The sequence below is a fragment of the Musca autumnalis genome, unplaced genomic scaffold (assembly GCF_047663935.1).
Source record: "Musca autumnalis isolate F117 unplaced genomic scaffold, ASM4766393v1 scaffold_2, whole genome shotgun sequence".
Classification (NCBI taxonomy): domain Eukaryota; kingdom Metazoa; phylum Arthropoda; class Insecta; order Diptera; family Muscidae; genus Musca; species Musca autumnalis.
This window is the reverse complement of record NW_027411755.1, coordinates 258294756-258319114: the sequence shown is the minus strand read 5'-3', so window position 1 is coordinate 258319114 and position 24359 is coordinate 258294756. Positions and strand designations below refer to the sequence as shown.

The following is a 24359-nucleotide window of genomic DNA, read 5'->3' as shown; positions in this document are numbered from 1 at the left end:
ATCTATTGAAAAACTAAAAATAAATAGGAGAAAGTTTTTAATACCCGTTTGAAGGCCATCTATTAAAAAACGTACGATTTAAACGTATTTTATTTGTCTACGCCGGAAAAAAATCCTTTTCCGATGAAGGAAATTTTTTCCTTAAATCCCTACTACAAATTCTACGAATTCAAACTTTTATGCATTATACAGTTCAAGATTTATTTCCATAATTTCATCATGGTAGTTTTTTAAATCTAACGCTTTCTTTAATTTGATTGGTCGGTCTGCCTTCACGTTATCATGAATAATAAAAAAATATGGCAATATCACCGATGCTATTGTGAATGGCTCTGTTTGGTAAACCAGTTCAGTTGTCTTTTCAGTGAATAATTTAATTGAATTTTCCAATGTCAAAATTGTAAACAAAAACAGTCTCGCATTTATGCTTCACACTCATTCGTAAACATTAAAATTGAACATTTCTTCCTCGTGATAAGTGGAACGTTTGCGAACTCTGGAATCTTTGAAACATTATGCCGAGTAATTCTTCAAAATGTGACAGAAGGACAACAGGTAAGATGTCTACGGATTATATTCCAAGACAAATTTCATGAATTTATGTGTAAACATTTCAGGAAAACGTCGTCCAATTAAAGCCAAGAAAAAACGTCAACATCTTCCAATTAATTTGGCCCGCAAATTTCAAAGGGAACGCCGTATTCGTAATGGTGGAATTGGTGTCAATCGGAAGAAGAATAAAGCCAAATTGGAGAGACGTTCAAAAGATTTTGAAACATCCGAGCTAGATGCCTTAATCCATGCTAGTGAAATGCAGCTGAAAGAAATTTTGGAAAATGAAGATATTTTATCCGACATCCCATATGATGTTACTCCAGAGGAACTTGAAGGAGAGGTAAGAGGAATAGCTGTTTGATATTATAATCCTATGGACATTATTGGTTTTAAAACATGAAACAATGGAAATGTAAGCTGATGAACACTCTCATTGTGGATCATAAAGAAGTCATACATTTACATTACAAGATTATGCAGCCAAAACCAAGAAATATGACAAAAATTACTCCACGATAACGGCACCATAACTGTAGTCAAAAAATCCATTCCTATAAGAATCGGGTGACAATATTAAGGATTCGATAGAACGCAGCATCGTAGGAATGAACATCGCCATTCAATAAAATATAAATTTATCGATTGCAATATAGTAGGCAAATCGAAATGTGAACAAAAATGTATAATTTAATTGGGACTGAATTGGGATATATCCTTTCAGAAACAGCACAGATGCGTATTTTGTTTGCAGGCAGACCATCTTCGATAGGCTATATTTTGTATACATATGTATGTATATACATATGTATATATGGTCCTAGTTTCGATGTAGCGCCCGTATAAAAATATTGCCCTGTTTACGGGCATTTTGAAGGTTAAAATTATGTTTTCTGACCGAATTAGCTGGAATTTTGCATTTGAAAATCATCTTTAAATAAATAACTTACTTAGCTGGCCCATTACAGAACATTTGTTCCGTAAGCCGAACTAAGAAAAGATCTCCAATCTCAAATTCAAACAGAGACTTTGTCGATTAGCTTTTTGGAATATCGCGTTTTTCGATCTCTTTTTTCACTTCTTTGTTCCATCCAGTTCTGCATGTACCGCCATGTGGCACGTATTTATACACCTTTCTATGCGGGATCATCATTGATCATTCTTATGATATGGCATAGTCAACGCAATCGTTGCATCTCGAGACGTTTTTCTATACGGATAAATCGACAAAAAGGTGGCAGGTGTCGATCTGCATCTCTTGGGTCTTCTCCAGGATTTGCCATTTCTGTGTGTACCGCCATTCTTATGATATGGCCTAGCCAAAGCAATACGATTATCTATACTGATGTCGTTGTATAGCAGATACTCCACGTGGTTCATACGACGTCGATATTCACCATCAACGAAAATTTTTTTCTCAAACACACCAAGCACTGCCTTATCTGCTTGCACAAGTACCCATTCTTCGAAACCATACATTAGTAGTATCTGCGTTTTGTATAGTGTTATTTTTGTTTGACGAGGTGTGGGTTTTTAAATTGCTTACTTACAAATTGTCTTCTTATTTCACAACTGATGTTGTTTGTTGTGTTTACGGCGGTGCCGAGGTAGACGAAGACTTTTACTACCTCAAAATTATAGGACTTAATTATGGACGCATTATGCGTCGACACCATCAACTTGGTCTTCTCGCCGTTTACCGCCAGACCCCCTTTAGTAGATTCTCCTTCGACCTTCATAAGGTATCAGTTACTTCTTTTACTGATCGACCCATGATGTCTATCATTATCAGCTATTCCGGCTATTGGCAATTCGTATAACCTTTTCCTGCAGAATGTTGAAGACACACGAAAGGCTGTAACCTTGTCTGAAACTATTTTTGGCACAAAACTGTTCGGATGCTGTCGGTTAAATTCATTTTTCAGGTCTGAAGTCGCATTGGTATGGTCCAATTATTTTGTTGACCGTAGGCTTTAGTCGTTCGCATAATATCAATATATTGTAGACAAAAGGGAGTGGACTTATGTCCCTATAGTTAGAGCATATATGTCTTATCTCCTTTCTTGTGGACAGGACACAGGATGCTCATGTTCCAATCGTGTGGTACGCATTCTCCTTACCATATGGACGTTTCTCCTCCTACCTATTCTCCAGATACATCTTTCGTGCTACTAATTGCAAAGTAGCCCTATATGCCGCATTTTTTCTTCGGTAGCAGCATGACACTTCTGGTCATACCGTTGATTCCATGGTGGAGGTCTCTGGTATCCAAGAATGGATTTTGCGGCTGTTTGCATGGAGTGGGCAATATTTGCCATTGTGCTGATATGTTATCGGGACGAGAAGTGCTCTGATTAAGCAATTGGGTCAGTTGAGTGGAATATGCTGTGGCTATCTGTTGTGATTGCAGCTTATCGATGTTCAAATTCCGTGTTGTGTCTGTTCTACTTTATTTGCTACATTTGCTGCAACAGGGTGGTGGTCCGAGTCTATGTTTGCACCTCGGAACGATCGTACATCCAATACGCTCGATGAATGTCTTCCATCCATCACGCCCTACGTGATCAATTTGATTTCTTGTTCTTTGATCTGGAGACAGCCAGATGCCCTTATGAATATCGAGATGCTTAAATCTGGTACTGCTAACTACCTTGTTTTTTCCTGCTGCGAAGTGTATCAGAGAGACTGCATTTCCCGATTGTTGGGCCAATATCCTTTCCAATTTTGGCATTAAAATCGCCTAGAATATTTTTAACGTCATGGGCAGGACAACGGTCTTCTAAGCGCTCGTAGAATATATCATTGGTCTGTTCGCCATTGTCTTAGGAAGATTAAGCTATTGTTGACGAATTTTGCTTTTATCCGTATTGCAGCAAGTCATTCATTCACTGGGGTGAAGCCGGAGTCCAGATGTTTTAATCTACGACCACCTACAAATCCGCAACCAAACTCATGCTTTGTGTCATAGCAGCTATAATAAAAACTGTGCGTCAACTTTAGGTATTTTTATGACGCCTTTCCCAATTCATCGTATTTCCTGTATGACAGTAAAGTCGGCATTGAACTTTTCGAGTACATCTGCCAATACGTAAACTGCAGCATTTCTATAAAGAGTGCGAGCATTCCAGGTGCAGATTCGGAGATCAAGGTCCTTAAAACGTTTGCGGGTGTCGTCAACGTTGTTTTTCTTTACTTTCGTTTTTTTTTCATAGTATGCTGCTTTTTTCTAGGGGAAGGTTACTAACCCGACGCCCAAACCCAAGATTTTAAGGTTCTTATGGGTGAACGCGTGGCACATTTTAGTTCACTACCTTTAACGGGTGTTAAAACCAGCCGTATGATTTAAGGTTCTCGGTGGAAGCTCTGATAGCTCCCAGGCTCTTGGGTATAGTTCCAATATATGTATTAGAATAAAACAAATGGAATATGCTTACACCTGGGAAGTTTTTGCAGATTCTGAAACTACAATGCTAATAGATGAGAAAAATAAAAAAAAAAAAAAATAAAAAAATCGCCGGAGGAATTTCAAATAACCCGCAGTCAGAGTTCACATTTTTAGGGGTTTTTTGTGTTTTCATTTTGCTTGGAAACCGCGAGCCGTATCGTAATTGGACTAAAGAAAATGTTGTAGCAATGAACATTGCTGTTTCAGAATCCACAAAAACATCCCAGATGTAAGTTGTTTTAACTTAAGGTTAGTTAAGGCACTCTGTGCTTGACATTGTTTTCTAAGGAGGCGATACAGTCAGTCCATTATCCCAATTTGAACTTCAATATCTCAAAAATGTTAAATCCTAGGAAAAAGTCATAAAGGTCAATCTTGTAGAGAATTTGCACTGCTACAACATTTTCGTTAGTCACATAACGATACGGATCGTGGTTTCCAAGTAAAACCTACGGCGATTTTTTTGTTTGTTGATATTTCTCATCTATGAACATTGTAGTTCAGCAAAAACTTCCAAGGTGTAAGCACCTTTTATTTAAATTTAGTTAAGCCGCACCGTGAAAAATGTTGCTCAATAAAGTCGATCCAACTTTTTTAGTGTAGGTTTTTGAAGTTGTTCCCTTTTATATATAATACGGAGCATTGACACCAATTGAGATTTTTATGTGTTTTCTTCTTATTTTGTGATATATCTACTTATTTTCACCTAAACTAGTTTGTTCCATCTACATACATATATCTTGTCACTCATTTCCTATTCCGAGTATAATATTAGCATTTTAACACCTTTACTATTTTAACTGTGTTTCATTATCTTTCAACTAGATATCACTGGCTCAAGGTGGCGGAACTATTATATACATTGAAAGAGATGGACTATCTACGCTTAAAGTTGTGGTAAGTATAAAGAATTTTAGAATTTTCAAGGCGTTCCTCATTTTGAAATGTTTAGCATTTGATTGATACACGCCGCTCACTAATCAATCATGTGCTTGCTTAACTCTTGGAAAGACGATTTGTTGCTTTTATTTTGTATACAAAGAAGCTAAAGTGATTAGTAAATATTTAATTATTTACGCAAACTCATTCTAAATAAAAGTGTGAGTTTTGTTTGCGTGTAAATAAAATGAACGTCGAGGCGATTGTCAAGTTCAAATTTGTAATTAATAGTCATTAGCATTACATGAATGTATTTTTTTAGAATAGCAGCGAGAGTCAATAGTTATCTAATATAGACATTGAAGTCGTAGGGAATTACTTATCTTCTTGTAATATTCATAGGGCATTAAAGTGAAATATATTCTTTATTGTTGCTTTATTACGGTCGAGGTCATTTTTATGTGATAATTAATTTAATTAATTGAGTTATCATTACCTAAGGAGTAACAATGATAACTAATGAAGTCTCAACGCAATATTCTACGATCATTGCCAAACTATTGATCTTCTTGCGTAACTTAGAAATCAAAATATGGATCGTAGATAATATTACTAAAAAATAGTACTAGGCATTTTTAAAATAAAACGTACATTTTTGAATAAAGAGACACTCTCTTAACTAATTTTTTACATATTTCTTTTTTTAAATATTGTAATTTTTCATTGCTACCATAGAACGCCACCTTAATATCATGATGAGTTTATAACGGTAAAAAACGGTATGTCGAATTAACAAAATTCTCACAAAAATGTAAACAAATCTGATATTTACTTTAATATGATTTGCTAATTGTTTAAAATAATAATGTTCCTTTTTGTAAGGGAAATCCGAATTGATGTTACTGGGTTAAATATGTATTTGTGCAAAACGTATTTCCGTTACCGTTATGGGAATTTTTTTGAAGTGTCTTAATATTTAAATATTTTTTTTTTCAAATATACATTTAAAGAAAAGTGCGGTAGTAATGATAGTGTAGCTTTGTTTTTTTTTCATGTGAATACGATGCCACAATTTAATGGGTCAAATAACACTATGCAACACAATGTAAACAAATCCTAGTATGCATTTTTTGAAAACACATATTGAAACTGCAAAAAAACTAGTAGGGTTTTGTCCTGGATTTTTTTGGCCGCATCTAAATCGGACTAAAACTACAGTTTTTTTGTGCATTTATCGCGCCTTTATCTTTCGATTAAGAATTTGACCTTGCTGTCTTTGCCCTAAATATTGCAGCCCTAAACTAGCAGAAATTATATTTCGAAAAGACCACATAAAAAAACTCCATCTAGGACATCGATCAAATATAGAAAATTTTTCAAAATTGCTGGAAACTATTTGGAGTTGAGCCAAGTAGTAAGCTTTTGAAGAAATCTTCCAAATAAAGTTCTCAGCAATTCTTCAGAACATTCTGAAACTCTAAAATGCTTACTTCATGTTGTTTCAGCGGTATTTTGCATCATATATTTTGCAACACGTATTTCAAACACAAATTTGCTTCAGCCCAGAATTGCTTTAAAAAGTCAATATTTAACCAGGATTTCGGAGTCGAGGTATTTTTAGCTCCGATTTCCTTCCACATATTTTTGTGGGCTTATCAAGAATATCAGAATCTAGTCCTTTATCTATCGATTTTGTAAAAATATTAGATTTTACGGAAATGGTGGACAGAAATTTGTTGGCTTAAAAAGCGTTTTTGTCATAAAACGGGCCAATAAAATATGACAAAATCGATCGATGAATTTCTAGATTCTGTTTTTTATAGAATCATCTAATAATTAAGATTTTATCTAATTTTATGTAAAAGCTCTTCGAAATAGACAATTGTGAGAAGACCAGTAGGTTTTCTGGCAGAAGACTTGTAGAACTTGTACAGAAGACGTTAAATGCCCAATTATAATTAGAATATCATAGAACTTTACTTTTGATTGCAAAAAAATTAAAGCATCAATTGGACCATAAAATATTTTCAACATGCATTTTGTAATCAACATAGAGCTGAAAAGATTTGACTTCAAAGGATAGTAGATATCCTGTGAATCACCCTCTAACTTAGTTAATATATTGTTTGCTTAATTGTTTTCTTATATTTTTCTTTTAAAATAAATAATGATTTTTTTGAAAAATTTGGTGTCCCGAATTTAATGTTATATTTTTATAATGTTGAAAAAAATTGCCCGGAGTCGAGTTATTTTTTTCGACTCAGACTCTGACTCCGACTCCTTCAAAATTGCACGACTCCGACTCGTAGACTCCGAATCCCTGGGTCTGACACAACAAAACCCAACTAGGGTTTTTGTCGTTTGTGTCTGTACTTTCAAAAAATCCTCAGCTCAAATTGCTTGCACAAGATTACCTTAAAATTGTTGCACAGTGTAAATAATTAACATATTTATAATGACTATAATTTCACACGAACTGTGCAGTATATGTATGTATATGTGTACAACATTATTCTATGCATACAACAAATGTAGTTAATTTTGTTTTGATTTATTTACGTCGCTTGCATCGTGTGTTGGCGCTTATAATAGTCGACTTTCCATTCCATTTTTTCATGATTAATTAAATTATTAAGAGTAATACTGAATTTATTTTGCATGTGTACCAAAAACATTGGACTTGACACTTGATGTCATGCTAATTACCCCATTTCTAAATGTTTTTAAATATACAAATCTAGCAAATTGTGGATTTTAAATATTTTACTTGGATTGGAGAATGAAATAAAACGAAAAATATATTTAATACAGATTAAAACTAGATACATAACAACACAAGAAGCAAAAAACAATCTGTCGACTTTGCCGCCAGCTAAATACCCGCAGTTTTTCGCTAAAAAAAGAGTTTGCTGCGTAAACAAAACTTAATCTTATATAAAAACGTACTATTGGAGTGGGGATAGTCGGACCAATCCAGTGAGAAGTGTGGAAAATAAATCTATAGCGTTGTAGTGCAGAGAAGTCACCCAACGGAAGAACCGACATAGTCCATCTTGCAACTGGATCTAATTTTGGGAGTCATTCCTCACGATAGTTACCGTGGCAACAAGCCGTTTTAGTTGAGATTGTGGGCCATTATGTCACGAAGCATGAACGTGCCCACGAAAAAATACTATTCCTGTAATAAGAATCCAAAGTACTACCTTCAATTAATATTTCAAATCAATACTCAAACAGCCCTTAATGTGCACTTAGTGAATATTTTCAACTGTTGTGATATAGGAGGTATCCGATGTAGTCCATCTTCGAACTTGATTTAGATTTGCGATGCATATTACGATGTGCATCAGTCATTTTAACGTAAATTTTTAAAGTTTTTGAACCGCGAAAAATATTCGATCGTTGTAAGCAGGTCCACAAGGACAACCTTAGGTAGAAATTTTAAAACAAAACAGCCAAACAGCCCTTAAACTACATTTAATCGACAATTTTGAAATGTTGTGAGGCAAGCTGATTTTTGAAATAATGTACGTTTGAAAGAAGTACAACAAATCTGCAACTTTTCGGCCAATTCCGATACTCAATTCGTAAGTTATCGTGTCCACCATCCATTTTTAGAAATTTCTGGTCATTATTTCATTGTAAAACATTATATCCGTAAAAATGCCAAAACTATTCTCGAACAGCCCTTAGATTGTACATAATTGATTGAGGGAAATATGTATCTACACCAATAGCCACATGTTGCCTGCTTTTGCTTATGCTGATGATATAGACATCATGGGACGATCAGTAAAGGAAGTAACCGATACCTTTATGAAGTTAGAAGGAGAATCTGCTAAAGTGTGCCTTTTTTAAATAATATTTTTGTGGTGCTATCATAAGCATAAGGTGGATATCATGTTAACACTAACACTTGGTCCGTTGAATTCAACTCCGTTTTGTGTGCTCTTGTGTACTTGCACCCCTTTTTTAAAATTAAAGCATCGAATACGAGTAAATAAATTTCTTCTTAATGATATTTGTGAAAACAAACACAAATAATGAACGGATATTATAAAAAAGCCATTAAAATTTTATTGTTGTGTTGGCAAATAAATAATAATATTAATGTGGCATATACTATTACGTACAGATGTGAACAAAATAATACCACAAAGCAGTATATAGATGTATTTATAAATTTACACATTGTTAACAACAAAATTTATTATTTACAGTCGAATCTCGATTATCCGTAAACATCCATTACACTGTGCAACATTTTTAATAAACAACAACATTTTTAACGACAAGAAACACTAGTTGGGTTATGTTGTGCCAGATCCAGCTCGGATTTTATGGCCCCATCTAAACATGGTTAAATATTGAGTTTTTAAAGAAATTCGGGGCTATATCTCTGAAAGCAATGCGAATCTTTTTCTGACCTCTGAAGCAAATTTGTAGATAAGGACAAGAATAAAATATTTGGAAAAATAATGAATTCGAAAAACTACATTTATTGCCTTAAAATTCAAAATATATGCAAAAATGCCACAATTTTTTTACATTTCGCACCGTATCTCCAAAACCGTTAATTTTTTCTGAATATTTTCTTTTGGAATATTCCCTGGAATGTAATACACCACTCTTCAGAACATGTCATTGTTGTAAAATGCCTCTATCCCGTTGTTTTCAGTACATTTTTCAACGACAATTAAAAAAATGTCAATAATGTAGTGAAATCCGAAATGCGAGAATAAACTGTTGGTGTGAACTATGTTTGAAATACGTGTTGTAAAAGATATGATGCAAAATACCGCTGAAACAACATGAAGTAAGCATTTTAGAGTTTCAGAATGTTCTAAAGAATTGTTGAGAACTTTATTTGGAAGATTTTTGCAAAAGGTTGCTTGGTTCAACTCCCAATAGTTTAGCCGATACTGACCACAATTTCAGCAATTATGTAAAATTTTCTATATTTTATAGATTTTTATGTCCTAGATGGAGTTTTCTTACGTTCTATTAGTTTAGGGCTACAATATTGCTAAAGCATGATGAAATTATAAGGTGGCGTAAAACGGCCAGCTGATTGGTTTCAATCTGTCAAATATTTTGTTATTGTGAATAAATTGTATGAAAACGTAAACAAACATTTTGACATATTGAAGAATTTTCGGCCAAAATAGAGTTGTTGTTGTGCTACTTACGTGACCTGTTAAATAGATCTTGTGCTAAAGACAGTAAGTCAAAATTCCTATTCGTTTCAGGGATAAAGGCCTGATAAATGCAAAAAGTGTAGATTTAGCCCGGTTTAGATGAAGCCATAAAATCTGAACTGGATTTGACAGGACAAAACCCTACTAGGGTTTTGTAGTCTAAATATGTACTTTCAAAAAATGCATACTAGAATTTGTTTGCATTTTCAGTGTTGCATAGTGTTATCCTATCCGTGAATGGAAAACACCGATTTTTTGTTCATTTTACACCGATTAAACGCGAAAATCTTTAGGATCCGGAATTATAATTCATTCGACCAAATTTCAATGGACAAAAACAATGCAAAGATAATTAATTTTAGAAGACATTACTTTCCACATAAAATTCATAACTGCTCTTATTTGTAAATATTTGCAGGAATCATATTTTGTGATTAAAAATGCATGAGAAATAGTGTTACTCCACGGCGTGTTAGTGTTCAGAACCAAACTCATAACTTTCAAAGGCTACGCTAAGCGTTTGTCATGAATTAAAGATTATCCGTTATGCAACCGGTTCCGACCATTACGTTTAATCGAGTTTCGACTGTATTTTGTTTTTATTTATTAATAACAAGTTTATTTCTTTTTTTAAGATTATTTATTGCTGTGTTAATTAAAATAATGCTTTTACGTATCAAACAACATTTTGTTTATGTTTTTATTTCATGTCAATTGCACTTAATATAATTAGATACGAATGAATGGATGGATCTATTAAACCGAAAACAGGATGGTCTAAACTGTATAAAGAACAAATTGTTGTTCTCAGAATTTTGTCACAAGTTTGCAAGTTTCCAATGGAATAATACTTCATTATTATTGGAGAGGTTTTACTTGTCCAAATTTGTAGCTAGCTTCTAGGTGAACATGCTAACAACTGCACCATGGCGGAATGCAGAATTTGCTTACTAATACATTAAGGCCTAGATACATAAGTAGCCTCGCCTGCTTGCCTAGCTTCTGTTAAAAGAATAAACAAGAAAAGGGCAGCCTAGATCGAAAATAAGCTCGGCCTTCTTTATTTGTTGTGGCTAAAAAAGTAATCATACAAAAAATTTTGAAAATCGAATCGGATTTAATTTATTATATTCTGACCTCAAATGGAATAATTTGTTTCCTTTCCAGTCCACGATACTAGTCGGAGACGTTTTTTTAGTACTAAGAACTCCAAATAGCAAATTACAACCAATTCGAACCGAAAATGTAGATAAAAACCTCAAAATAACTGAAATAGGGAGGTACCGTAATGTGAGGGCTATACCAAAACCTGGAACTAAGACCACAATTTTTGGCACAGAAGGTTTTTGATCATTGAGAACTCCAAATGACAAATTACAACCAATTCGGACCGAAACCTGGACCTAAGACCACAATTTTTGGCGCAGAAGGTTTTTGAGCATTGGGAACCCCAAATACCAAAATACAGCCAATTAGGACCGAAAATGTAGATAAAAGCTTCAAAATACCTGAAATCGGGTGGTACCGCTACATGGGGACTCAAATGGAATAATTTGTTTCCTTTCCTGTCCACCATACTAGTCGGAGACGTTTTTTTAGCACTAAGAACTCCAAATAGCAAATTACAACTAATTCGAACCAAAAATGTACATAAAAATAACTGAAATATGGAGCTACCGTAATATGAGGGATATACCAAAACCTGGAACTAAGACCACAATTTTTGGCACAGAAGGTTTTTGATCATTGAGAACTCCAAATACCAAAGTACAGCCAATTAGGGCCAAAAAGGTAGATAAAAGCTTCAAAATACCTGAAATCGGGTGGTACCGCTACATTTTTTGGCTAAAGTATTTTTTACTTATTATTAGCATATACTGAAAAAATCTGATTGATCCGACGATTATAAATATTTTTGTCGCATCTTTCCATACAAGTGGGGCCACTTAAAATCTAACAAAACTAAGCTATATCGGTCCACTCCTACAGCAGGTTGTCATTGCGGTCTCCTATGCGATGGTACATTTTTCGAGTCTACACTTCCTGAGATAATAAAAGCTCCAAGAAACCCTGGCGGCACTAACTAAAATGGCAAATCCGCAAGATAACTTTCGCAGGAAGTTTCTTATTGTTCCAAACTTTGCATATTGTATTATTTCATCCAGTCATGTATCAGATTGGAATACGGAGTGTCAGGTCCCGTCCGTCGGATACCACCCACATAAAATTTGGAAAAGGGTAATTTAACTGCTCGCCTTGGATCGTTTTGACATTTTTCCAAAAATTTATTTTTGCGGGACCTGTTACGACGGCGCAATTTTTTTAGGGGCAAGTCTATACTTACTGAAATAATGGTGCAAAATCTCCAACCCCCCCGGTACCAACAAAATTGGGTAGTACGCAAGACAACCCTAGAAGGGAGAAACTGATTTGATCCAAACGTTGTACATCGTATTATTTCTTACAGTATCTAATTATGCCCGAATTTCGACTACATCGGACCACTCTTTCGGGTACCTCCCACGAAAATGTTAGGTGTCCAGCATAAGAACTCGTCTGGGATCATTTTTAATTTTTTGGCAACATGTTTTGCTAAAACGGTAAACTTTTTTTTCAGGGGCAAGTCCATACTTTTTGAGAAATTGGCCCAAAAACTTAAATAATCCCTATTCTTTAGGTCCGAGGCTGAGGGTATATGGCTTAACTCTAGTTTAGTAAAAACTCTCCGATTTTCTTGAAATTTTTTGCAGTGGGAGATATTGCTGCGCTTATCACGGGAATATAAAATTTTCTTGGGGGACGGACCCGGTTACCCGGTTATTTGACCCAAAAGTCCGGGTACCCGGTACCCGCTAGACCCGGTTCTACTGAACCGATTTTTTTCGTTGGAAAGCTTATAAAAATGCCGGTGATATGATTGGGTTATTTTTATCGGTTCAGAAGTTATAGCAAAAATATCGATTTTTGGACCCGGTTTTTCCATTAAATCCTCAAAAAGTCGAAAAGAGGCCCATTATGGGTGCTCATCTTATTCATACCATGTTATAGCTCATACTTTTACCTTTCCAAAATGGTGCTATTTGTTGTTATATCTTCTTTGGATCCAGAGATAATGACCTTATAATCATCACATCCCAGTTGTAATGGGTTCATTTCTTTAGAAAATGCTCAAGTTTTGATATGAATTTTAGAAAAACGTTACTTTCATACTTAGAAAAAGTGTCGAATTTATAAAAACTTTGGATCGCGTAGCCGGTGTTGAACATACCCCAGAGGAGAAAATCTCAAGCCCCGGCCGATAGCCTGCTATTTAGAAAAGGTGTCGAATTTAGAAAAACTTTGGATCGCGTAGCCGGTGTTGGACATACCCCAGAGGAGAAAATCTTAAGGCAGAAGAATTTTATCACCGGATACAATGGTTCTAAGGCCAATATCTCTGGATCCAGTGAAGTTATTACAACATACAGCTCCATTTTGCAAAGGTTAAAGTATTAGCTACAATATGTCATAATTTAATTTTGCGCCCATAATGGCCCCTTTTCGACTTTTTGAGGGTTTTATCGAAAAACCCGGGTCCAAAAATCGATATTTTTGCTATAACTTCTGAACCAGTCATGTCACCACTTATTAGATAGGTATTTTCATAAGCTTTCCAAGGATAACAAAACAATCGGTTCAGTAGAAACGGGTCTAGCGGTACCTGGTACCCGGAATTTCGGCTCAAATAACCGGGTAACCGGGTCCGTCCCCCAAGAAAATTTTATATTCCGGTAATCAGCGCAAAAATACCTACCTCTAGAAAATTTTTTTAAAAAAATCGGAGAGTTTTTGCTAAACTAGAGTTGTTCCGGGTATATCTCTGTCGCTGACTGATACTTTCTTACTTGTTTCCTTATACATTTAAATATATTTCTTATTTTCCCACTGCTACAATTTCAACCTTAAATTTATTGAAATTTAATCTCATTACAGTTGCCACAAGATCAGCCCACTATTGCCCAGTTAAAGAAAGCCATAGCCGCACACGCAGACATTCAACAAAAAAGAGAGTTAAGAGAACGACAAGAAGAGCGTCTACGGAGGAGACTCCAACACTCAATCAGCAACACTGGCGCTACTAGCAGCTCTGATGGTGGGGTTCATTTGTGGAGCACAACCAACGACGAATCAGAGAGCAACAAAGAGAAATGCCAAGAGCAAGAAACAAGAAATACAAGTGAAACAATGACAGCAGCAGAAGCAGCGTTGAAGTCCATCGGACCCATTCACCAAACTGGCGAATTAGTTTGTTCTGCGGCATACAACGGTCATCAACATAGACCGTGCGTTAGCTGGCGTTACCTATGGCGAGCGTACGCTTTATTCGATCCCGCTACCAAATCGTTGATAAATGATGAAAACGGTCGCAAATTGTTAAGTGAATGTGGCATCGAAAATGCACAGACTTTAAGGTTTACCAAACGTGAAAAATATTTAGGCAAAAAGAGGCAATAAAAAAAGTAGCCGGCTGGCCACCACAATACGGTTATTGGGTCAGCTACAAGTGTTTGCAAATCGAAGAAAGTGTTGATATTTTGAATTAATAAAAAACCGTTCATTAAAATAATTTTGAATAAAATACCAAATGATTTTAAAAGAAAAGCAACCCCAACAACAACCAAAGTCCAAGAAACATTCCATGTGCCAATTAATTGCAATCAAGATCAGAGTCAAGAAAAGAAAATATCCACATTCAAAGCATCGCCTGCTTCATTGTACAACAACAACCACAACAACGGCAACACCATCATCATCAACTACCCGCAACAAATCCAACAACTACCAGATCTCCAAAAGTTGTTGCTACAACAACATTCCATTCTGTGTGAAACCAAGATGATGATAATGTCCACTACAACAACTACAAACGATGGAGATTCTTCGAATCAACATTGGAATTGTTGTACAGATGATAATAATTTCACATCAAATTTCTCCCCATCCGAATCAGACTTAGACTTGTCTGTTGTTCCAATTCAACGCACAAAATTCGTCAATCGTCGATCACTTTTTGTGACAATTGTTGCCGCTGTCTTCCTTTTAATTTTGCAAATCGATTTAATACGCGGTGCATTTGAAGATGTTAACAATAATAAGGTGAAAATTGCCCATCGTAGTTTGGAACTAACCCAAACTATTAACATGCAGCGTCAGGAATTTCTGCAAAAACAATGTGATTCATTGGGTTATAGTCAACAGGATTTGAACGATTTAACCGAGGAACAAATGGAACACATGATTGTGGATAAGGATATGAAATTTTTGTACTGTTATGTGCCAAAGGTAAGTTTATCGTTGGTTGGCGCCCAAGGAAACAAATCAAAATATCCATCTCTTCATTTTAAAACTTTAAAAAAGCAAATCGTTTAAATTATTCAAAATTTTTCGAAACTTTTTTAATAGTGTTTGCAAAGAACAATTATTTTAAAATTTGCCCAAAAATGGATTTTATGTAACTGCGACCATGGGATATTACTAATTTTCAGACTTAATTTGAATGATAATTTATCAAGTTGTACTTGATAATTATCAAGTTCTACTTTCTCCTCCTTTTTTAAATCACCAGGGTTACCAAATATTCCTTAAAAGCAGGTGTTCTAGGTCCTAACTACCTTATTAAAGCCTATTCAGTTTTAATATTTTTCAGTAAACGAGGTCTAGCTGAATAATTACTTTCCTAATCTCTAAATAATATTTCAAACATTTTTAGCTAAGTCCCGGTCCACACTAGAGTGATTTCATTGAGCAAATTTCGTGAAATTATGCGATCATAGATCGAGTTCCATGCTCCTAATTTCATGAAATTATTTCATTGAAATCGCCATAGTGTGGGCCGGCACTAAACCTATTTTTATTTGCCAGAAAATTGTCCTAAAAGTACGTTTACTGTCAGTTTTTAATGATGGTGTGTACCCTGCCTTAGTTAAGTATGTTTGGCATCGCAGTTAAAAATGTACATGCTAGACAGATGTTTTGCACGTTATTATCAATCGTTGGCCTATGGTAATCGAGGCGACTGCACCACTTCGAACGTAGTAGAGCCAAAACTACTCTGGTTTGTCGTGGAAGATGACTCCGAAGATCGCATTCGCACGATAGTTGTACACGTCGCCTTCGTCTGCATCTATGTGAATGCTACTCAAACCTGCTTAATGAGCTTACTGATTTAGGGATTCTGTCTTGTGACTTTAGACCAGCCTGGGTGGGGGGTCTCAATCCATCATATGATGATTAGGATGCAGTTCTTAGGGCGGTATTCTGACAGTTTTGAATATTTTCCATCGCGTTGCACTTATGGCGTAGCATAGCTTACCACAGACCGACCTACCACGCTATATGTGGCCAACAAGGTTTCTTTATCTGCAACCCAAGTATTGTCAACTAGGGACTTGGGGGATTTGTTTCTGCACATCAGCTTGTCGGAGATAGCTGCGCGTGCGACGTGAACATACTGTCTCAAAGGTGACCCATAGAATCTCGGTGTAGTTGGTGGTCGGAATTCCATGACATTCACCTCAGTTTCCTCCTCCACAGTCCATGTGGTGAACAGAGTGGCCGTAGCTTAAGTGGCGGATATTTGCTTATTCCTCGCGATAAAAAAAAGTTGTTGTTGTTGTAACAGTGTTTGTTATTATGTTTGTATGTTCGTTCTTCTGTTCAATCTGGATCTGGGTTTATCTCCAGTTCCAGGAAAGTGGCTGCTTCGATGGGATGTAACCACAGATCCACTGGAGTTAGATGAGTAGGTTTGGCTGGGCAGTTGAAAAGGTGTTTTGTGTCGTGCGGGCCCATGCCATATATTGGGCAGATGTCTTGCACGGCGCCGTCGATTTCCGCCCAATAAGAATTTAGGCGACTGCAATATCCCGAGCGTAGTTGAACCAAAACTACTCTAGTTTGTCGTGGCAGCTGACGCTCCTCAGCTGCAATAGATGGGGGATGTATTTCGAGGACTTTATTCACACTATAATTGCTTATGGCCTTGGCAACTGCATCCGTGTGATTACTATTTAAACCTGCTTGATACGCTTGTTGATCTAGGGGTTCTCTCCTGTATCGTTGGACCTCTCCCTCTACATAGAGCATGGATATCCTTCCTGATCTGCCTGTATGTGTCGGGCCTACCCACAATATGGTGATTGGGATGGCTCACACGGTAACATCCAAGCAGGTACTGCAACAAAAGCATATCATTGTGTTGCTTTACTAGAAGAATCTTTGCCTCCTCATGTAGATGGTCCACTGAAGGTTTGAGGAGGCACCCTGTTGCTGTTCGGCATTCGGCGGCATTCTGGCAAGTTTGAATCTTTTTCCAATTCGTATCACATAATCTCGGGGACCAGACTGGCGCCGCATAGCTTACCACAGACCGACCTATCGCGTTATATGTGGTCAACCAGGTTTCTTTATCTGCACCCCAAGTGCTGCCGGCTAGGGACTTGACGGCCTTGTTCCTACTTTTCAGTTTCACGCACGACGTGAAAGTAGTGTCGAATGCGACCCCTAAAATTTTGGCGCAGTTTGTGGTCGGAATTCTGCTACCGTCGACCACGACATTCAATTCTCTTCCAAACTGTGGTGAACAGATTGACTGTTGATTTTGTGGCGGAAATCTCCATATTCCTCGAATGGAAAAAGGTGGTAAGATCGGTTAAATAGTTGTTCAGTCCTTCACAGATGTCATCAGGATAGGTACCCGACGCCATGATCATGCAATCATCCGCATACGTTACGATCTCGATGCCGTCTGGAGGGGGCGGAATACGCGAGAGATAGAAGGTAACAGTTCCGGATATATCACCTCACCGGATATATCACCTCTTGTTCCTGTATTCCACGTACCACTGGCGTCCACACATATAATTTACTATCCAACGTATTAAACATGACCGGAGGGTTGTATGCTCCATATCTCTAAACAGCGTGTTATGTTTGACAGTTTCAAAAGCTTTTGATAAGTCAAGCGCCACCATCACTGTTCTATCGCACAGCCGTCTCTGGTTGAGTCCTTGACATATGTTTGTATTTGTTTCGAGAAAAAAAGTTGGTAAGCAGAGTTCACATGTGACATCAGGGAATGTAGCCGAAGCCATGATCGTACAAATATCATCATACTTTACGATCTCAATGCCATCTGGAGGGGATCGAATACAGGAGAGGTAGAAGGTAACAGTTCCGGATATATCACCTCACCTTGGGGAACTATCCGTTTCTCTCTACGGGGCTTGGACTTCTTGTTCCTGAATTCCACGTACGACTGACGACCACACATATAATTGACTATCCAACGTATTAAACTTGGCCGGAGGGTTGTATGCTCCATATCCCTAAACAGCGTGTTATGTTTGAAAGTTTCAAAGGCTTTTGATAAGTTGGGCGCCACTATCACCTGCCCTATAGGACGTCTTGTTCTGGTCTTGTGTCTTGTCGTGATGTGCTGCTTACGGAACCCATGCTGATGATCGGCAACTTGATAGCTATTTCTGGCGCTGGGGAGGAGTAAAGCCTCAAAGCCATCATCCACCATCGGTGTAGTTGGTGGTCGGAATTCCATGACATTCCCCTCAGTTTTCACCTCCACAGTCCATGTGGTGAACAGAGTGGCCGTAGCTTAAGTGGCGGATATTTGCTTATTCACCGAGAGAAAAAAGTTGGTAATAAGAGTTCACAAGGTACCCGAAGCCATGCTCGTACAAATATCCTCATATTTTACGATCTCAATGCCGTCTGGAGGTGGTCGGATACAGGAGAGATAGAAGGTAACAGTTCCGGATATATCACCTCACCTTGGGGAACTATCCGTTTCTCCCTATGGGGCTTGGACTTCTTATTCCTGAATTCTCCACTTCACTATCCAACGTATTAAACATGACCGGAGGGTAGTATGCTCCATTCAAAGGCTTTTGATAAGTTGGGCGCCACTGGCACTGCCCTATACGACGCCTTGTTCTGGTTGTGTCTTGTCGTGATGTGCTGCTTACGGAACCCATGCTGATGATCGGCAACTTGATAGCTATTTCTTGCGCTGGGGAGGAGTAAAGCCTCAAGAGTCTCTGCTACGGGCGACAATAGCGAAATTGGTCCACCTTTACAGGCAATATTGCGGAAATCGATCTGCACTATTCACCTTTGCAGGCAATCTTGTCTGGCTTCAGTAGTGGGACTATCCTGCCAATTTTACAGACTTCGGACATGATGTGGATTGTCAAGCGACAAGTTAAGAACTTTGGTGAGATACTCAATTTTCGACACATCCAGCTGTTTCAGCATTACCATGGATATCGCAACGCTTTGAATGATTTAGCGTTTCTGATGGCATTCGAAACATCATCGATTGTAAATTGCTGTGGTTCCTAATGGAAAAAAACAGATCTAATGCGACGTAGTACTCTTCTCTTCGCCCTGTCCGGGGTGTTTGACAAACTTTCAGTCAGCGTAACGTCGCCAAACGTGATTGAAGTCCATTCTTCCTTCTTTACAGCGTTCGAGAGCGGCTTTGTCGTCGACAAGTAGGTATATGGCGGGCGACTGTAGCAGTGATGATGTGTCGGAACATATTTTCTGCTACCCGAAAATATCAGAAGGCTTGGGCAGTTCGCTGTAGCGTTGACTAGTGAACTCTCTGAACCTAGTCCATTTAGGTTTCCCACGATTGATGAAAAGGCGGCGTTCAGAGGTGATGAAATTGGGCGGTTCGCTGATGGAGACAAATATGGTGGGATGGTCTGACCCAAACAACGAGTTGCTATACGGCGTTATTTGTCAGACCATGTGACACGATGATTATATCTGACGAACTGTGACACTCTCGGCTAATTCTGGTAGAGGCGTACTCATTGACCGTCTAAGACGTAGAGCTATCAGTCTGCCCAACCAGCACTATACTCCTTTTCGAGTAAGGTATGCTACAACTTATGATGATTATGCGGATGTGCCAAGCTGAGCACATCCATATTGGGTCGTGGGTTTTCCACCGTCCCAGCATGGACCAAAAGAATCCGAAATCCGGCATTACGGTATATGCTGCCCCCAACAGAAAAACGATAAAAAATACATACATGTGTACACTAGGGTTATGACTTTTTTGCTACCTCATCCCTCTAGCATAGGGTGATGAACCTAAGATTGTATAAAATCCTAATTATAAGGTGATTCGGTAAAAAACCTCACGCACAAAATGATTTTAAAATTTGAATATGTCAGAATTATGGGCAATTTTTTGAAGTCACTGTAAGCAGATATATAATTGAAAATAACCTTTAGAGCCACATGAGATAACAAAACTGACATAACATTTGATTCTCACTAATTTTCTTTAATTCTGAGAATCATAACAATGTCGTAAACGCATTTTTCAAAGGCATAACTTTTTAACCAAAAAAAAATTGGTTTGCATTTCAGTATTTGAATGAAATGAACGTTATTTTAGTTATTACTAGGCTTATGTTTATTCATTTGTACAACTGCAAAACAATTTTTGATTTTTTCCCATTTTCCAAAAAAAAAAATCAATGGAATACACGTTATATTAGTGTTTAATAGGCAAGAGTTCATTCATCCGTGTCACAGGAAATAGTTTTTGAGAAAATATGTCGAAAAGTCATAACCCTAATATACACCCGTATTCTTAAAAAAGAAATTTCTTTAAGTCCACAGTGCTGTATAGGAATCCTTTTCGATGCATCCATTTTAACATTTGGAAACAATTGCCTGAAATCCCCAATTTGTTAATATGGGAAGTCATCCAACACTACATAAAAGTTTATTGAACTTGATTTCCAATACAATTTTAAATTATTGAAGCTTCCTTTATATTTTGCTTTCAATGGCAAAACAGTTTTCTGAACTTCGTTGCTCTTCTTCTGTGTTTGGGCTAGTGTTTGGTTTTGTTAAGTGTTGTTTTTTGTAATTTTTTGGGAAGTTTAGCCAACCATGTTGTTGTTATTGTAGTTTTAAGTTTGCTGGCCATATTAAATTCTTGAAAATCATATGAGCTGAGAACATAAATAAAACGGGCAAGCCATAAAATCCCGTCGCATATGTTAGGTTTCTTGTTTTTTTTTTGTTATTTAAGGTTTGTTTGATTCCAGCTTTGGGGAACCATGCCTATTTATAATCACCAAAAGAGAATACAAGAGAAAGAATGAGAGAGAAGGTTTATACCCATATTAATTTGTGTGTTTTGTTTGACCCTTCATTTTACCTACAACACTGGACCACAAAAGTATGCAGAAATGTTATCTACCAAAGTGGGACACTTGAAAATTAGGCACAATGTGTTAATTAATTTCCATAACATATCTAGAATGAATGTGTTCTATAGTCTCTTGCTATTGACTTTAGTAGCCAACCCAATGCTCTATTTCAAAATATAAACAAGCAATCGGCTACTGATCTACAAATTGACTGGCACAAGACATTTCCAAATAGATTTCATTGATTAGAATGACCTAGGCATAACAAACTTTCAATTGAAATTGTATGAGTAACTAATCGATTCAAGAGAATTTGGAATTGTTTACAAAACAAACAAAAAAAAAGAGAAAGGAAAATTACATTGGATTATTCTTCGAATTGTACGAATTTAAAAAGCAGAATCTTTTTTAGCCAATTTGTCTCATTACCACGTGTAAATCTATGTATATAATATTCTGAATGCTTTACATAAAATTAATTGGATGGAATGGGAATTTAAATAAACATGTTTCATTTTATTGTTTAAGAAGATACACGTTCTTCATTCCCTCTAAAGTCGATGCTTCAGATTTTTATTTTAAAGTTTGTCTATGTTTTACATTGATTATGGCTTAAGCAATATTGAATCAACCTCACATAAACTTAATTAAATTGTTTGTTTGAATATGTGCTTAGACAGAAATATATTAAATACGAAATTGAAGACTTTGCTGTGGATTATATTATAGCTTGATATCATATTCCGATATTTCATAAGTCTGGCACCAGATTCAGTTTCAATTATAAAACGATGAAAGACAATAAATATAATATTCTCTACCTACATACATATGTATTTGAAATAACTGGATACTTCACTTTGGAAAATTTAAATATACTCTCATCATCATGCAATAAGTTGTTAGTGTTGTGGTTTTTTATGGCTGTGTCTATTGTTGTATAAAATAATCATAATCTACTGAATGTTGTATATAATTACACTATCTAAAGTTCAAAAAGTTCATTGTAATCTCCCTAATAGCCTGAATTGAGGCAAAAATAAAAAACAGCGACTTAATTACGTATCATTATGTACAGTGCTGCTCAAAACATTTGCAACTGGAATGACTAGTTCATATGTATTTTATATAGTTCTGAGGTACTTTGTGGATTTAAAGATTTAAAAATCAATTTGCAAACATTTCACTTATTTTACAAAAAATAAGCAAAACAAAGCTCGAACTCACTTTTGGTTCTGCTCAAAACATTTTCAACTAAGAAAATTTTATTCAAAATCTGAAGAAATTATTTTTGTTTTGATAATATATTGTGAATTAAACATTTTATTTATTATCTGGAGACATCGTAAAGGAAACCAGTTAACTAAATAAATTAATATATCCTTTGGAATCCTGTGCTCTACGGATAATTGTTAAATACCTAGGTTTTATTCGATATTTAATAGTCTAGAGTCCAGATTAGAGTCCCGGAACCTCCTATATGAATTTAGATTACTATAGATGATTGCGTCCGATAAGAACTTAAGCATATTTTCAAAAAATTACTAATTTTACGTGGTTATATATACGTTTAGAATCGGTATTATGCCAAAACATTATGTTATACGACAATTCTGGAGTGTACATGGTGAGATTTTGACATGCCACCTGTCCGGTTAATTCTTGGATCTGATAAATATCTCGACCTCATGTATCCTGTACCATTTCTGTCCATAAAAATATCTCCAGGACAATTTAAAACACCTTCTACATTTTGGGTCAACTTTTCCGTATAAGGGGACAAATTCTATTATCTTTCGTTCTGGTGATCAATCAAATTTTTTCAAGTCATATAACTTAAATATTGATTTATATCGAGGAGAAGTACTCGGTTTCACTACTCCAAAAATATTACCACACATTTTTTGAATAATTTCTATGAAAAATTCCATTTTTCCTGGAAATTACTGTTTTCCCAAAATTTGCATATTTTGGTATACCGGTGACTTTGGTATCTATCGGATGTGTTTGTATAGATTTATAGGTGTCAAGCCTTTTTTTAACATCTGTTGATGACCTCTGAGAGATCTGCTTAATAATTCGTATAATTTTTTGATCATCCCCTGCAGTAGATGTTGTTGTCCTTGCATCTCCTTCCCATCTTATGGCGATTTTAGTTCTTTTTACGCGGTATCCAGCTCTGTTTTAGATATTGTGATGTTCCTATGTTTATTTTTGGACCTCGTTGGATCCACAATTTTCAAAAATTACCATTTTAGAAAAGCGTTGATAAAAATTTCTGGTCATATTTTAAGTTTTTCTTAAAAAAAGAACATGTCTTGTTTTCAGCATACTTATCTATCAAAAGTAAACATATGTGGGATAAAATGTACTATTCATGAAAGCTCAATCAATACAAAAAACTCGTCAAAAATCAACTAATAGATATTCGTATCACGGAGTTGCAAATGTTTTGAGCAGGCTAAAACATGTGTTCCTCCGATATTTCACACATTTTTTAAACATAAGTGTTCATAACTGAATAATGCTTTTTAAATCTTGAAAATATGGTCAATAAAAAATCAAATAACAAAAACAAACATATTTCAAAACTCAAAATGTCCCTAAAAATAGACTGAATGTGATATATGCATCTGAGTTGCAACTGTTTTGAGCAGCACTGTATAATCTAAAGAAAAATAAAATACAGTAAAATTCCAATAATAACATTTTTATCAAACATTTTCAAGAATTGGCGAAGTTTTCAATTAATTAGGATACAGATAAACAATAAAATATCAATAGATTCACATGAAAGTGTTGTTTAGAAGTGCATTACATGTTATTTATAAAGAAAAGATAAGTAATTTTTATTTTTTCCAATTTTATTGTTGTTGTTTTGTAAATTTGTAAAGTAATTCAGCTAAATCTCATCTTTGTTGTTTTTATATGCAAATCTAATCATATCACGATGTCCAAATAAAATTTGTCCAAATTATTTACGCTTCATGCTCCCACTGAAAACAAGGACCAACAGAACAATGATATATTTTACGAGCGCTTAGAAGAAAC

At 36.0% G+C, this 24359-nt stretch overlaps 3 protein-coding genes across 4 annotated transcripts in view; 2 read left to right on the top strand and 1 right to left on the bottom strand.

The window, feature by feature from the left end:
- Positions 1-24359, bottom strand: part of LOC141395208 (uncharacterized) — a 138008-nt gene that overhangs the window by 54725 nt on the left and 58924 nt on the right. The window lies entirely within an intron of this gene.
- Positions 399-14568, top strand: LOC141391893 (uncharacterized). The gene is made up of 4 exons (XM_073964587.1): positions 399-555; positions 618-895; positions 4823-4894; positions 14047-14568. The coding sequence occupies exons 1-4, from the start codon at positions 516-518 to the stop codon at positions 14566-14568; spliced, it is 912 nt and encodes a 303-aa protein (XP_073820688.1). The 5' UTR covers positions 399-515.
- The window catches only part of LOC141391892 (carbohydrate sulfotransferase 13), a 55069-nt gene continuing 44756 nt past the window's right edge, over positions 14047-24359 (top strand). Inside the window, exon 1 of one of the 2 annotated variants that reach the window (XM_073964586.1) lies at positions 14047-15396. In XM_073964586.1, the coding sequence (XP_073820687.1) occupies positions 14950-15396 (447 nt within the window). In that variant the 5' untranslated portion in view covers positions 14047-14949. The remainder of the gene's footprint in view (positions 15397-24359) is intronic. The other variant, XR_012409739.1, reaches the window with a different exon arrangement.